General features: G+C 44.2%; 1 protein-coding gene across 1 annotated transcript; it reads right to left on the reverse strand.

Moving 5' to 3' along the window:
* Positions 1-3,127: 3,127 nt before the first annotated feature.
* LOC148660084 (ferric reductase 1-like) lies at positions 3,128-13,646 on the reverse strand. Its single transcript, XM_088634107.1, has 7 exons — positions 13,488-13,646; positions 11,679-11,762; positions 11,192-11,395; positions 10,033-10,131; positions 8,945-9,083; positions 7,360-7,455; positions 3,128-3,885 (listed from the first exon to the last, which is right to left on the reverse strand). The coding sequence occupies exons 2-7, from the start codon at positions 11,760-11,762 to the stop codon at positions 3,842-3,844; spliced, it is 666 nt and encodes a 221-aa protein (XP_088490233.1). The 5' UTR covers positions 13,488-13,646; the 3' UTR covers positions 3,128-3,841.
* Between the last annotated feature and the right edge of the window lie 3,794 nt (positions 13,647-17,440).

Raw genomic sequence — 17,440 nt, forward strand, 5'->3', positions numbered from 1 at the left:
CTGTCTTAAAAGTCTTCCTTTCCTCACAGCTCATAACACTCTGCCGGGTAAAATGGATGTATTCCAAAGAAGAACAGTATTCAACGACTATTATTCATGCATTAAGGGCTTTTTCTGTTTTATGCCATGTGCTCCTGCAAAGACAAACAGCGTCTAGTTGCACAGCTAAAAGGCATCGCAGTCTTGAGCAACCTGAAATTAAAAAGAAAATTGCCTGCTGTAATACAAACGGGGTAAAGCATCCGCTTTGAAGGTTCGCTAGTTAGAAAATGTTTCTCGCGAGTCGCATGTGGGGAGGAGCTAACTAAACACTGAACAAACTCGCCGCCTCGAGAGCGTTGGTGCGCTGCAGGGGGTTAAATGATCTGTGAAGTTAACATCTAGATTAGCAGATTTAGGCATCTGGGATCATTTGCATCCGATTCTAAGAAGAAAAAAATGGAACAGCACACGGCAGGCTGTGAACCCTACAGGTTATCGCAGGGAGACCAGGAAACCAAAACGGGTCGTATTTTTACAGACTTTGACTCGTCCCCGCCAAACTTGTCCCCCACTAATCATTAATCCATATCTGGGCGCATACACGGGGCGGTAGCACTGTGGCTGGAAGGTTGCTGGTTTGTATCCTGCGGCCGGCAGAGGAATCCTACTCCGTTGGGCCCCTGAGCGAGGCCCTGAACCCCAGCTGCTCCAGGGGTGCTGTACAATGGCTGACCCTGTGCTCTGACCCCCAGCTTCTCTTCCTGTCTGTGTGTCTCATGAAGAGCAAGCTGGGGTATGCGAAAAGACGAATTCCTGATGCAAGAGATTGTATGTGGCTAATAAAGTGATGTTATGTTATCCTACATTAAAATATCTCTTAGTTCTCCGCACATCACTGGTCTCTGATATTCAAATTCATGAGTTCAAAACCTGCGGGTAATTCGAAATACCGGCATCCATTTAATCACACTTCGAGAAAACAGTTCCGACAAGATGTACATAAAGGAACACTGGTGTTTACCGTCAAGTCCTAAAGATAATGAAAAACTTTTTTTTATCAAATCATCTGTCTAAAGACAATCAACAGGTATTCACACATCCCGGACAACGACAAATATTTAATTAAAAAAACATCCTTGTAAACCGGGGGTGGGGAATGTCCGGCCTGCGAAATCATTTGGTCTGGCCCTGCCAAGGCAACCGCAGGCGTAGAGCCCGGCGATAATTCGATAACGATAATTATCGCAATATAATTTTCCTCTATATAATTTTAACAAAAGTGCGACCAATGTTCATGCTTTACGCATGATACGTGCATGCGCACTAAATACTGCGCGAGTGCGCGTGCGTGTTGCAGACCGGGCAGCTTACAGATTTGTTTAATGTTTCTGCTGTTTGGCAAGTGATGTGTTCTTAAAATAAATAGTTGTTTAGTTCACCAATTAACTGTCTGGTTTCTTCAACTTTCACTCAGGAGAAAAAAATCTGCCTTTAAACTTGAAAGAAATAATGATTTGACATTTATCGTGATAATTATCGATATCAACTGATATGAAATGTTTTATCGTGATAATGTTTTTGGCCATATCGCCCCCAGCCCTACGCGGGCGGGACTTGGAATTCAATAAATCTAGGAGCTTTTTTCATAGCAACATAAATTTATATTAAGTGAATCATAATAATAACGTAAATTTTGAGGGACAAGCTAGGAACGTCCATTACGGGACAGACAGGACACATAAAAGTACATGACTGGACAGACACGCATGCTTCTCGCCGGCTGCCCGCGGCCCGTCTGCCTGTATCGCTATGACTCAGAGGGCAGTCAGTGCCAGGCAGGCTGGGAGTGGACACGTCGCGAAAGTGTTAACACGCTGTGTTTTACGAACTGCGGGATGAAGTCAAGCAGTTCATGGAGGTGAAGGGAAAGCCTGTCAGGGAACTCAATGATAGCAAGTGGCTGTTTGATCGACTGGGCTCCAGACTGACCGACGCAAACCTGGAAAAGCAGTTGCGAGTAGCAACATCATCAATACCAGCTAACATCACACGCCTCACCAAAGAGAGGCAGTTCCAGCCATCACATTAGGGGTGAGTTAATTAAATGTTTGACCAAATATAGCAGGCTAATTTTTAAATTGATAATTTTGTATGGCCCGCGAATGATGTTATAAATATCCAAATGGCCCTTGGCAGAAAAAAGGTTCCCCACCCCTGTTGTAAACTGACACGGTTACAACACAACCTGTAAATCCAGTTCTTTGATTAAACCCTTCGGTCTCAGTGTTTGAAAAGTCGAAATGCAAAATAACTTCGTCAAAAATTCTTTTCACTTTCGCCTAAACACCGGGGGTGTAAGTTTATCAGCTACATTTTGGATGACAATCGTAACTTCCATATCAAGCACCTTAACAACAGCCTTATCTGCCCTTATTCTTATCTGCCCAAATGCGCATCTGTCACTCCTAAAGTTTGAAGAGGCTGAACAAAACACAAGGCACCCGGATTCCAAGTCAAAGAACTTTATTGGCCTGACCGATAAATTACAGGGCTGCCAGACTGTAAACAATCCGTGGAGACGGCAGCTCGCGGCAGGCGCTCGTGTTTTAACCAGGGGTTATCCTTCTTCCTGGACTGAGGAGGGGTATACTGTAATTCGGCTCTTGAAGCAATGTCACAACACAGGACGAAAGGAATAAAGGACTTGCTAGTTAACGGGTAATCATACTGTATCGTCCCCCTACCCCCACACTCTCGGTGTTGGACTGCACCGCTACCCCCTCACCCTTGACCCTGACTGTGTTGCCCTATATAAGAGGGGTCCCCTTATTCCCTTTCGCCCCTTTGTCCTGCTAGGCGATAGTGGGGGTCCCCTCGCCATCTCCTCTTCACTCCTCCTCCTCCAAACTAAAGGGCGACAAATCCCGCCGTTGTTGGAACTAAAGGCCGATTCACGAGGAAGAACACCACGCAAGAATCAAGCGTCATGGAGCGAAATTGTGGCTTAAGCCGCTTGGCTGAGGGCGGACCTCCCGGCCAGGGGACAAGGAGACCAGGACCTCCAAGCAGGGTGGCCAAGGGGCAGCTGCAGAGGTGGAGGTGGGATGCAAGAGACGTGCAAGAGAGAGATACAGAGAGATAGGGATCTCATTCAATTCAATTCAATTCAACTTTATTGTCATTAAACTTACACAGGTGCATAGTATAATAGCATAATGAAAAGTGTTTCTCATTAGTCACTCAGGTGCAGTATATAAATAGGACAGAAGATAAGACAAAAGACAGTTACACAATAGCAATAACAGTAACATGTAATAACATAACATAAATAACATGTATCTCATAGGTGTTTACAGCGTTTGGGAGAGGAATGGATTGTCAGGAGCGATTGCTAATTACTGATAGCTGAGTCCGATTGAGCTTGGTTGTTGTCATCCCTCCCGAACTTTTGTTATAAACTCCATTTAGTGTTGGTGTTGATATTGGTATTGGTATTAGTGTTATTAGTATTAGTATTAGTATCAGTATCAGTATCAGTGTCAGTGTCAGTATTAGTGTTAGTATCAGTATCGGTATCAGTATAAGTATTAGTATTGTCAATGAAGGGTTACATTGTGTAGCTGAGGGCTCTGCTGGAACAAAACTAATCAGGATTGGGAACAGGTGCATCAGAGAGTGGAGTCCATACCAAATTCAGTGACTAAATTTCCATTTCTCTAATCATGTATTCTCCTCTCCTGAGCTGTATTCCATTAGGGAATTCAGTTAATTCAGTAAAGGTGTTTTTTTTTCAAAGGTAAACGCTGACTAGAATTGTACAAAGCACCCCCACAGGCTCGAAGGTCTGATCTGGTCCTCGCTAGTACATCCCAAAGATCAGCCCAGACAGCAGGATCAGCATCCCTGCAGAGAGCAGAAGCAACAGAGAGACGTTACCTTCTGAGTGTGAGAGCAGCTGTAGTTATTTCAGGACAAGACTAACCAGTTCCAGCAAAAAAAAAACACAGTCTACAGGTGAATAAACATGTGAGTTCACCTGCATTTGATCTTGCACGGAATCACATGTGCCGTGTGTTAATATACAATAACACATGAGGTTGTTCCACTGCACAGTCTAAATGTTCAGCTCCAGGCAGTACAGAGCACCTCGGCTCATTACTTGCTACATTCCTTAACAGGATAAAGCCCCCCCAAGATACGGTACACCATCTTGTTTCTCAAAGGGGGTCCTGTCAGAACTCTTAAAGAATATTTCTACAAAAATAAACCAACAAAATACAACACAGGCATTACAACCAAGCAAAATAAATGAAATTATCTTTTAGCCCCTTTTTTATCACTTTATTGGTCATATACAATTTCTTGCATTAGGAACCAAAGTTCAACACTCTGTGCAAGCATCTATGAAATGTCTCCGGTATGGTTATAAGATAAGATCACTTTATTGGCCATATACAATTTCTATTATGAATTTGTCTTTTCACAGACCCCAGCTTGGGAGACAGGGAGAGAAGCTGGGGGTCAGAGCACAGGGTCAGCCATTTATACAGCACCCCTGGAGCAGCTGGGGTTAAGGACCTTCCTCAGGGGCCCAGCAGAGTAGGATTCCTCTACTGGCTGCAGGATTTGAACCAGCAACCTTCCAGCCACAGGCACAGATCCTCAGCCACAGTGCCACTGCTCCAGCTGTAGATGTGCTGCTCAGTGTTTGAATGTCTCTTGTTTACCTGAAACCAACATTCTGGATGATAAATGGAACCTACAGTGGGGGGATACACAGGAAATTGAGTGTGCTCTAATCTCGGCGCACAGGTCCACAAAATGCACCTTAAATACTAAGCTTGAATGAAAATTTCACAGTCATTGAACAAATATAAAAATATCTGCATGGATTGGTATGAAGGTTTGGGACATGGAATGGTTTTCTTAGCCTTGCAAAAAATAAAATCAAATAATAAAAAATGATAAAAGGAATAAAATATGAACTATTTTTACTGTTGCATTTCACTACTGCCAGTCCTAGAGAGGTGTCTTTTAATGTTTAAAATAATAATAATAATAATAATAATAATAATAATAATAATAATAATAATAATAATAATAAGTTCAGGTGGGTAGCTGCGTCAGCATGCGTTGGGCTGCAAAGGAACAAGTAATAGGTTTATTCCATGCTGAAAAAAAGAAAAAAGAGAACACAACGTTTCGGCCGTGGAGCCTTCTTCAGGTGTGCCTAATAATAATTATAACACCACTTTATTAACCCTTTACAATTTCTTGCATTAGGAATTTGTCTTTTCGCAGACCCCAGCTTGCTCTCCATGAGACACACAGACAGGGAGAGAAGCTTGGGGTCAGAGCACAGGGTCAGCCCTTGTACAGCACCCCTGGAGCAGCTGGGGTGAAGGGCCTTGCTCAGGAGCCCAGTGGAGTAGGATTCCTCTACCAGCTGCAGGATTTGAACCAGCAACCTTCCAGCCACAGGCACAGCTCCTGAGCCACAGAGCCACCGCTCCGCCCCATGGTTCAAAGGTGTGCTTTCACAGTTTTCTTGCACTTTACCAGTTTGTACAGTGTGCATATTATAGAGAGGGGTGAAGGTGGTGAGAATTCTCTGGATGACAGCTATTTCTACCGATTGGATGACATGTTTCCACAGCCGGTTTGTTTCAAATCTCTTTGTTCCACTATCCATTAGAGCTGTCGATGTCAAATGTCAAGGATAAACACAATTTTGACTCTTACAACCCCCTCGAGTGCAATATGTTTTGTGATGTGTTATAAATGTTCCACGTTGTTATGTGTTATACATGTGCAGAAGAGTGATGTGCAATGTTTTTCTTAGTTTGTGTGATAGACTAATGTGCAATGTTTTTCTTTTCTTCTTCTTTTTTTTCCTTTTTTTGGTATCTCCTTTCTTTTTTTGTTTGCATTCTATTTAAATGGCCAGGAGTGCTGTGTGTCCTGAAAAAATTTCCCCCAGGAGACAATAAAAATCTTATGTTATCTTCTCTCCCCCTCAGACCTGAAGAAGCCTCAGTAGCTGGAACAGTGTGTTTCCTCTTTCTGTTGTTCAGTGTGGAAGTAATCACTGCCTGTTCCCTTGCAGCTCATGCACACTGGTGCAGCTCCCTGCTCACGCTTTTTAACTGTGATCAGTGTTTTGCAAGATGGTATGGAAGTGGATTGGTGAGCATTGCTGTCTCACAGCCCTGGCCCTGGGGTGCTATCTGGGTGGAGTCTGTATGTTCTCCCGTGTCTGACTGCAGGTGACCTAACACTACCCACGAACTTTCCCACCACATCAGCTGGTAACTCGCTGTATGGCCCCAAATGAAAGTGATGTCTCGCAATAGGCTCACCACAGGTATCGTTGTGACTGTGTGCGTGAATATGACAATTAACCCTAACAATCAGAGGGTGTGATTGAGGAATTCAGATTTAACTTAATCTCCCAACTAAACAGGCACATTCTGCCTGAACAGCCTCAGGGTAAACGAGAGTGTCTTGAATGTGGAATGGTCACCTGCCCTGTACCATCTTCCTTCACTATTAACAACCTGGGTTGCTACCTAGGTGGAGTTTGTGTGTCTTCTCGGTTTCGTCCTACCACCTAAAGCCTTGCTGGTGGGTACTGGCCCTGGTGTGAGTGTACTATTGTCTGTATCTGTCTGTGCCCTTTAATTGACTGGTGTACCCTGCCTTGCACCCATTGCCTGATGGGATAGACTCTGAGGGAATGAACTAAACGTTTTGACTAAAAGTTTGTATTATATCTTGTTGGTTATGTATTTCTGTTCTTATATTTTACTAACTCCATCTCAGGATGTCTTGTCTCAAAAGATAATATAGTCACACTGCATCTTTAGGCATAGCTGGCATAGTTCTCAGGAAATTGACCGAGTGACCTCTCCTGGAACAAATGGTATATTCAGTTTACAAGCAGACGGGGCTGCTTGTCACGCAATCCAGCAGTAAAGAAAATATAGGTACTGGTCAGCTTTGAATGAATGACCATATAAAGCCACGATGCAAGCAGAGATTCATGTGGGATTGTATCTTGTATTGTTTGGTTCGCTGTGTAAAAGAGCACTGTAGGCATTGTCTTTGGAGTCTTGCGTACCAGAACAAGACTCCCATATGCATATGAAATAAAGACGACTCTCAACACACAAACTCGCTGCTGATGCCCTTTGTTTGGCACAACAACTCTGATCCCTTGCATGACCCTGGCTGGATCACGTGGGTTAGAAAATGAATGGATGGGGTCCTGGGCATCACAGCCTTTGAAGAGGCTCGGGCTGCTCTGAAATGAGTGTCGGGGAATGAATTCCAGGAATGGACTCCTGATGATCCTGCCAAAGCAGGGAGATGTCTTACCGTCCACCGCAGTGAGGGCAGGAGCGCTTGTGCTGTACAGGGACAGCACCAATGTTCTCTGAGTTTGGAGCCGGACATCGGGCGCGCGCAGTGTGCCTGTGAATAGTGAAACACACCCCACCTCAGCTGCTGCTGTCTGCCCTTGAAAAGGGGGCTGGTTGAAAAGTGACTCTGCCGAGTCATGAAACTACCTGCGGTTATTTGGACCCGTGTGGTTGGAGAATGATTGTACTTCTGGCTTAAATAATGATCCTGAAATATTACGAAACAAGCATGAGTTTGGGGCTCACACTGTTGCTACCAAGTACTGCACTCACTGAGGAGACACCAAGCAAGACTTGGCATCCTGTACATTGTGTGGTGATTAAATAACTATATTTCTAACTATATATAACTATATTTTTCCCCTGACATTGTAACAGTTTAGTGAAAGAAAATCAAATGGAAATACTTTTGTTTCTTGTTATTTTACTCTGTCCCTCTATGTTAACTCTGTTAACTCTGTGTTTCTCCTGTGTTGTTGGATGTGATTGGGCAGGAGAGCTCAGTGTTCTTGTCTGGGAATGGCCATGAGCCAGACATGCAAAGGAGCAGGGAAAGTTTATCCCATATTGAAAGGAAAAGGAATGAAATACAATTTTGGGTGTGGAGCCTTCTTCGGGTGTGAAGAAGGCACCTGAAGAAGACTAACCAAAATGTGGTGTTTAATTTATTTTCCTTTCAGCATGGAATAAACCTTTACTTGTTCCTTTGCAGACTACACATGCTGACTCAACTACTTCCTATGGGTTTCGCAAGGCAGACGTGATGTGTAGTGGCACCGACAATATCTTTTGTAGCCCCACCTTTCATAGCCCACCTCTACTAAACCCTCTCAAACCCAACACCAGCCTATCTCAACTCAACCAACCCCAACCCAACACCGAGTTATCTCAACTCAAACCAGTCTATCCCAAACTCAACTCAACTCAATCCAATCCAACCTAACATCAATTTATCCCAACTCAGCCCACCCCAATCCAACATCAATTTATCTCAACCTTACCCAGCCTACCCAAACTCAGCCAACCCAAACCCAACACCAACTTATCTCTGCTCAGCCCAGCCTATCCCAACTCAACCCACCCCAACCCAACATCAATTTACCTCAACCTAACCCAGCCTACCCCAACTCAACTCAACTCAACCCAATCCAACCTAACATCAACTTATCCCAACTCAGCCCAGCTTCCCCCAACTCAACTCAACACAACCTAACACCAGCTTATCTCAACTCAACCCACCTTACGCCAACTCATCTCAACCCATCCCAATAAAACACCCTCTTGACTAACACCAACCTACCCTAATTCAAATTACACCAGCAAAACAACAATGTAACCTTCCCCAACTGTCCCCACCCCCACACAACACTTACTTCTCTCAGCTCAGCCCAAGCCCACCCAGCACTAAGCTGTACATGTCAGATAAGGTTTAAGAACTTCGACTGGGACTGAAGGTGAGAGTCTGTTCCTGTCTGGGAATGATCTTTCACCTCTTACAAACAGAGCTAGCAGGTAACAGGAGGAACACACAGAAACATTACCGTCTGTAAAATCCCCAACAGCCAGAGAGATGTTATAGAGTGTTGTAGCTTTGCCATTTGATATGGTGAGATTTCTCGCAACGAAGGTGCAGCTAATTATGTTATTGTTTGCAGAGCCAGTGACGTTGTAAACTGTGTTCTGGAATGAAAGAGAGATGATAGTCATGAGGATTATGCGTTTTAACATCAGCGCACCCCAACCCAACGTCAACTCAACTCACACCAGCCCAATACCAACCTGCCCCAACACTACCTTTCTCAGCCCAACCCCTCCTAACCTTCAAGCTATTTATAACAAGAAATGAAAGAGCAAAAATTAGATCTATAGCCCATCAACGTGAGATAGAGATCAAAAACTTTCTTTGACAGTTCTTTGAACAGTTCATTTTCAAGTGAGTGTTTGACTCCCCTTAACCTTTATCTTGATTTTCTTCTTTTTCTGAACACCATTGCTTGACAATTAATTTGTTATGGCACCTGCCCGATTGCGTATCTCCAGGAGGCCACTGGTGGAACAGCAATAGCGTGGCACTCTACGAGTGTATAGTGCATGCACATTGGAATTCGTATTTCATGCATAGTACAGCACACAACACAGTATGCCAGGCAACACCACACAACGTAGATGGCACATTACAAGATAGTACATAACAGTACTTAATAAGTAGTGATAGTAGGTACAGCTAATATAAAAATCACTAAATACATGACAGACAACAACATATCTATGGTAGGCAACAAAAAATACATTGTTATCCAAATCAAAAATGTATAGCGCAGAGGTGTATTGGGGTCTGAGGCATTGCACAGTTAGCTGTTTATGATGCACACTGCCATAGAGCAGAAGCTGTTCTAAAGCCTAGTGGAGAAGATGTTTGAGTCATTCCAGGCCCTCATCTCCTGTTTTGAATTAGGTGTCTTCAGATTTGTAAAAATCTGTGACAGGTCAGTGTTTCAGAGTTTGTCTGTTTGATGTTCACCCTCCTGTGGCTTCAGGGTTCAGAGGTCACAGAGAAGAATTCCTTAATGTCCTGCACCCCCCAGCACTGCCTCCAGTACAGACCCCTCCCCCAGATAAAGACACTTACATTGAAAATGTTTGGTATCAGGCTGGATCCATTACTCGAGTAGACTGTGTGATAGAACAGTGTATCGCCAGCATTCTGAGCACACACAAAGGCATCTCCCTGTGGACACAAGGAAAAGGCAGGCATGTCTACTGTCACACTGACGATAAGACAATCTCTGAGTGACAAATGTATTATTTTCTTATAGGAGTTATATTTACAATTTAAAAAAAAACAGGTTATCTATAGGGCAACAACAAAGAGGTATAAGACTGACTGGATCAGGGATCTACAGGGCCTGTCACGTTCGCAAACCCCTCCTCCTAAGGTTGCTCCAGCCCTTCCTTGTTTGTCTGGTTGTTTAATCGTCTGTCTCGGATGGATCGCCTGGCCTTGGACTTTTGCTCTGTTTTGGATTTCCCTTTTGACTCATCCCTGGATTGTTTGCCTCGGCCACACCTCCCCCGACCACCAGCACTCCATGGACACTCCCCCCCTGTTTTCATTCCCGTATCCTACATGCCTTTTTCCCAGTGTTTCCTCACTCTACCCTGGATTGTGTCGTCTGCATAGTTTCCGGAAAGACCTCTTCCTGACAGGACCAGGGCTGGAGACTCCTGTACTGACAGGATCAGGGATCTACAGGATCAGGGCTGGAGACTCCTGTACTGGCTGGATCCGAGATCTACAGGACCAGGGCTGGAGACTCCTGTACTGGCTGGATCCGAGATCTACAGGACCAGGGCTGGAGACTCCTGTACTGACTGGATTGGGGCTGAACATGACCAGGGCGGGAGACCCCTGTACTGACAGGATCGGAGCTCTACAGGAAGCATGAGAGCAGTATGTTAATTAGGCTGCTGTCTATTGTCAAGCTTACTTGCGGAAGGAGTGTTGTTTTATATTCTGCTTAACTGTCTTAACTTGTTTCTTGATATGTTAATACATTTCAAACATTTTTTTTAAAGGAAAGCAGGGTAAATGAGTAACAACATCAATTATCATTTGTTTTCAGGAAGAAGCAACATTTAAAGCCACCACATTTAGTTGGGAAACAAAAAAACTGAATTCAGTCATTTAGCTGTGAACTGTCTAAAAGGCCAGAGAGTACGACACTGGGTTCATCAAGGATTCCCAAGACGGCTCCCTTTCTGGTGGCGTTACTGAATGCATACTGTACCGTGCTGTTGTTGTCGGCGGTTGATAAGATGGCAGCGATGTAGCCGCTCGAGTTTCCCTGGAGATTAAAAGAGATGCCGGTGGTGCTCGTTGTGTCTCTAGCGGCGGACGCAAAGAGACAGTTTCCACTGGAGGCCGGGTCACAGCCTGTGGGAGTCTCAATGCAGAATTTAGTAGCTCCACAGCCGTTCCGGGTGATGTTTCCCTGTGGAGAGTGAGAAATAGAAATGAATCAAGACAGTTCAAGCTGTACCTCACAGGTCTCATACGAACAGCTTTAATGCACTTGGCAGTTTGGGGGGATGAAGTCTTTTTTCATCTGATGCTACTCGTTTATTAAAAATGGTCTGAGGCTCAGCGACCTGTGAGACTAGCAAGCAGGTCCTGACGGTGCGTTTCCCTCAGAGCAGGGCGACGCGCCGTCCGTGTCTTACGACCGCTCTGCCTGTCGACGGCCGCGAGACAGCGAGCGCGTGGAGGCCTCTCACCGTGAACGGAGCTGCCACAGTCTGTCCGTCCACAAGAACCGTCAGGCCCAGGAGCAGGAGGGCGACGCTGAGTCTTTGATCCATCTGGAGGAGGAGAGGAATAGGATCGTTCCACGTGCAGTAGTAGTAGAGTGCAGTGCTCTATAGTGATATAGCAGCCTATGGTACAGTGCTGTACACTATAGTAGTAGAGTGCCGTGCTCTATAGTGATATAGCAGCCTATGGTACAGTGCTGTACACTATAGTAGTAGAGTGCCGTGCTCTATAGTGATATGGTAACCTATGGTACAGTGCTGTACACTATAGTAGTAGAGTGCCGTGCTCTATAGTGTTATACTGTAGCAGCCTATGGTACACTAAACTGTACACTATAGTAGTAGAGTGCCGTGCTCTATAGTGATATAGTAACCTATGGTACAGTGCTGTACACTATAGTAGTAGAGTGCAGTGTTCTAGCAGTTATGATATAACCATAGATATAACCATAGATATAGCAGTCTATGGTTCAGTGCTATACACTATAGTAGTAGACTTTAGTGCTCTATAGTGATATAGTAACCTATGGTCCAGTGCTGTACACTATAGTAGTAGACTGCAGTGCTCTATAGTGATATAGCAGCCTATGGTACAGTGCTGTACACTATAATAGTAGAATGCTTTGGTCTATACTCTATAGTGATATAGTAACCTATGGTACAGTGCTTTATACTATTGTAGCAGAGTGCAATGCTCTATAGTGCTATAGCAGCCTATGGTAAGGTGCTGTACACTGTAGTAGTAGAGTGCAGTACTCTATAGTGATATAGTAACCTATGGTACAGTGCTGTACACTATAGTAGTAGAGTGCAGTGCTCTATAGTGATATAGCAGCCTATGGTACAGTGCTGTACACTATAATAGTAGAGTGCAGTGCTCTGTAGTGATATAGTAACCTATGGTACAGTGCAGTATACTATTGTAGTAGAGTGCAGTGCTCTATAGTGATATAGCAGCCTAATGTACAGTGCTATATACTATAGTAGTAGAGTGGAGTGCTCTGTAGTGATATAGTAGCCTATGGTAAGTTACAGATATAGTATCCCATAGTTTACTATAGTAGTAGAGTGACACAAGTTACAGTAGAGTGCTTTATTCTGTAGTAACACATTGTAAGGTTTAAAACAGTACAGTGTAGTATACTTTAGTAGTAGAATGCTGTAAATAGTGACCTTGAACACAGTATATTGTACTACACGATGGTAGTACAGTGTAGTAACCTATTGTAAATCCTTTGCTCACAAATATAGCACAGTAGCTATGCATACATACAAATTCACAGAGCTTAGAAAAAGGATTTTTTTATTCTTGAGAGGTTTTTCTTTAGAAAGTGACTAGAAATCATAAAATTGAAAACGAACCAATGACAAATATATTTTCACACTAGATTGGAGTTTCTTATTCAAACAGATTCCCACTTGGGTACTGTTCCTTCTCATCTTCAATAATGCAGTAATGAACCTGCTTCAGAATAGCTTTCTTACTGCTGTCATGTGTCCATCTTGATTGATCCTTAGTATGAGGGAAGCTGGGATTGTAGTTCAACAGTCTGCTAGATTACATAACATTTATTTTGGATCATTTTAAACTAAAATTGTCTTGCTGTACAAGCACAAAGTGCACTACAGTGTAAATATGGATATTCTGTATACATGCATTTCCAGTTAATACACATATTAACTGGCAGAAGCACAGCTGTAAGCGAAGGCGATGGTAGAGAAGCAAGAGGAGTCAGGGTCAGCCCGAGCTCAAGAGAGCGGACAGAGTCTTGCCTTGTTCCTGCAGGTCAGCTGTGGGGCTTCTCTCCAGTGAGCTGCAGTGTCTTCTCTCCCGTCCAGATGCAGAATGACAGGTTCCTGAGGCTGTGCCCTTTTGTATCAGGTGTTACACAAAAGAGGAACGATGATATGGAATAATTTGGGATATCTTCCTTTAAATTAATGGAACATCTCTCTTCCTTGTTCATTCATGAGACCTGTGTATTTAAAGATACTAAGTGTCTCAGGGACATATAATGCAATGTACTGTATAGTGTACAATGCATCAGTTATTGAACTCTTATCTCTACATGGGTCGATTTGCATGGGAGGCAGGTGTTTTTATCTCCCACACTGTAAGACCTGCTCCATTACAGTTGTTTATTGTGCAAACAAGGCAAATTAAATTTCCAGGAACAGACCAGCATCTATGTTTTTATGGGCTCTGAATGTATGATGAATGCAGCCTTTCGTTAGAAAGTTGAACATTAAAATGTTATTTGTTATGTGTTTTGTCCACTTTTGTCAAATCATAATGACTCTCACTGTAAAATCCTTTGAGGGTTCTAACTGTGATGTTGTGATCAAGTTGCAAAGAGTTTGCTCATAAAGGCTTTGCAATGTGCCTCCAACAACGATCATCTTTCATTGCTCTCAGTATAGTTGGTGGGTCACAAAAGTTAATGAGGGTTTCTGTCTTCCCAGTGGATCTTACTGCACAGTAGACCTCAGACACAAGTGCTCACAAGGGCTCTAACTCATACTTTCCACATATACTCTGTGGTTCAGGTTTTGCTGTTTTATCTGAACTGGTGCACAATGGGTTATAGCATCAACACCTTGGAGGACTGGATATTTTGGAATTCGTTTTCCTCGGTCGTGATTAAAAAGGCTTAGAAACTGGCCTATTCAAGCACAGTCACGTTTAAAGCACAGTCACGCAAGTGTGCAAGATGCGCAAGTGTGCAAGGTGTGCAAGATGCTAGTTGATCGCTCTAAATCTAAAAGAGCTGTGGTTCCTAATACAGACCCCTGTAGTACTCCTCTGTGGGCAACCTTTAAGGATCACCAGTCTGCTGCAGGTAGTGTTGGTGGACCAGTAGGTTGTGCTCTTCCCTGTGAATTAACATTTCCAAACCTAGTGATGGGGGAGACTGTAGTCATTACACAGAGGTCCAGCCTAATTGGTCACTAAAGATCCCGTGGCACTCTTGAAAAGATTTAAGGTTATTAAAAAGGTACTGCAGTCCCAAGTTCTCAGAGCTGTTATTAAATCGTGGTAACAAAATAAATGATTTGATGGTATTGCAATATTTTACAAATTCCAAATTGAACACAAAATTGCGCACTTTGTATAGTCGCTGTGATGTCGAGAGTTCCCGAAAATTGTGACGTGAAGTGACCTTTCCTGCTCACTAGTCAGTGAAATGACTAGAATTTGCAATTCAAGGACTAAGAGTGCCAGAACCTACACAACCATTGTAAATCTGGCACAACTGTAGTCCTAATACAGACCCCTGTGGTACTCCTCTGTGGGAGACCTGGCCCTGTTGCTGTCCTTTCAATGATGTTAGAATTGCCTGTTAGCACAGAATCTGCCATCACTCAAATCTCTATCCTGGCATTTAGGTACAACCAGATCATCGGTTTGATGTTTTGTTATTCCCTGGAGTTCTGTTCCTAACTCTTCTCCCTGTGGATCTCCCTAACCTGGCAGGTTCTCTTGGACTCTTGCTCTATTCCATTCCAGCGGTAACGATTTGGTCTTTCTCCGTGGATCAACGTCCTCAGTCAGATTGTAATCTGTTGTATCCAGCTGGAGGGGTTTCGCCATGGAATAGCATAGAGAGGACAAGAAAGCTAAAGGTCTTCCTCCATGCATCCCAAGTTAGGTCAATTGACTAATGCCTCTGATTGTTTACCTTGGCTTGGAGAAAATCCTTGAAAAACCACTGACTGGATGTTAGGATTGCTGCTGAGGTCTTTGGAATGTGTTCTGCTTGCAAACCGAAAGCGCCGACTAGGTCTTGATTTAGTTTCCTCAGCTGCAAGGAGACACCGCTGTTGACTCAGGGTCCTTCATGCAAAATCTCACTGGATACCGATCCGTCGATTCTCAGTACAGGGTGTCGCGGGGGAGCCGGAGCCCACCCCAGCAAGCAACAGGCGCAATGCAGGGTTCACCTTGGACAGGGCCCACACAGAGACCAACACGGACCAACAGGGGAAGAATGTCGGAGAAAAGAAAGATGCACGGTGCAAATACAGGCATCTTTTCCAGATGGTAGAAGGGCAAAGAGTTTATAGGAGGGGGTCATCTACTATACCGGAGGCCCTGTGTAGCAGCGTTTGTGACAGGTGACAGAAATGGAAGGGAGGGAGGCTCTGATGATCTTTCCAGCTGTTTTCACAATTCATTGCAGGGTCTTGCGCTCTGAAGAGCTACAAATCCCAAACCAGACAGTGATCCAGCTGGTCAAGGGGCTCTCAATGGCGCTTCTGCAGAGAGGATGGAGGAAGCTTTATTGCGAATAAATCACGTCCTATAATCCTCCGAGCCACTCCAACACCCTCTCTTGTGCCAGGGGATGCATACCATGTGCGACAGGGAAGGATGGGACTTAGAGGTGCTGTTCTTCCGACGGGTGGGCTACACGTGCCGACCTCCTCCGGAAATGTAGCAAGCAACTGTTGAAAAAACATTAAAATAACAGAATTCGGGTGATGGTGAAAGAAGAGCTGTTAATTGGTGTGCACACGGGAGAGCAGCTTGCAAAAGCCAGTCTCTCTGATAGACGTTGCTTAGCGCTTTTTATACACAGTAACAGACAAACTTCCTACTTTTAACATAGATGACCTAATCCCTAAAATGAACCACCAGTTTTTTTTAGTCCAGCTGGGGTAGCGGAAAACCACTCCTTATTAAGACTTTCGTTATTGCTTACTTTTGCAAAACACGACATCCGACTCCCCTTTTTACTACATTCAAGACATGAGCTGTACTTTTCCACTGACCTATAGATGCCCCCTGGTACGTCTTCCTCTTTCCCAGGGTTAGAAGCAGTTAGGTAGCTAAAAGACAAGCAGTTTGTTAGCTTTCATAAAATGTATAACATTCCTACACTGCTCTTCCCCTTGAGTCCGCCCCAGGTGTTGAAATCCACGTTACGAAAGTCCAGCAAACGCATTAAAATACCTAACACGCCGAGTTGGACCGCTGGAGGGGAAACTCTTTTTGTGCCGCCATCCTCGAAGGGAAATTGATAGCCTCCACCGTACCTCCGACCCACCGATTTATTTTAAGAGACCTATTTTGCCAGCTGGCACGGAACAAAAACAAGCAGGAGAGGAAGTAAGCACTGCAGCGCAGTGGTGAGCGTGCCGGCTCGTAGCACTGGGGCCCTGGCTTCAATTCCTCGCGGGCTGTGTGGAGTTTGCATGTTCTCCCCCGAATTTCAGCATAGCCTGCTGCAACCATGGCTGCTGGTGCTGCTGTCCATGCCATTGTGCGTCTGTGTTGGCCCACCAGGCAGATACATCTGTTCTGACCAGACTATCGTATTCTACTCCCCACATGTCCAGATGGCACCCAGGCTGCCATGGATCCAAGAGGGACATCGTGGATATAGCTATTGTTTAGGAGGAATTTACTGATCTACAGAGATCTGACATACAGAAGACATGATGGATGGATTATTACTCTTATTCATTTATTTCTTTTTTTAATTGCATAATGTTAGCATGCCCAAAGGGGTTGGCCAGTCAGTTGACCTTGGACCCCTAGAGGTTTTTTTTCCTCCTTACTCAGGAGATTTTGGTTCCACTCCTCCATTGCCTTCTGGTCTTTTCGGTTCTGTATTCACAAAATGTATGGTTACTGGCATTGTTAAGCGCTTTGGGGCAACCTTGTTGTGATCAGCACTATATAAAAATACATTTCATTGAATTGAACTTACACGGGCTTCCTC

Source organism: Lepisosteus platostomus, chromosome 6 (assembly GCF_059453375.1).
Source record: "Lepisosteus platostomus isolate fLepPlt1 chromosome 6, fLepPlt1.hap1, whole genome shotgun sequence".
NCBI classification, from domain to species: Eukaryota; Metazoa; Chordata; class Actinopteri; order Semionotiformes; family Lepisosteidae; genus Lepisosteus; species Lepisosteus platostomus.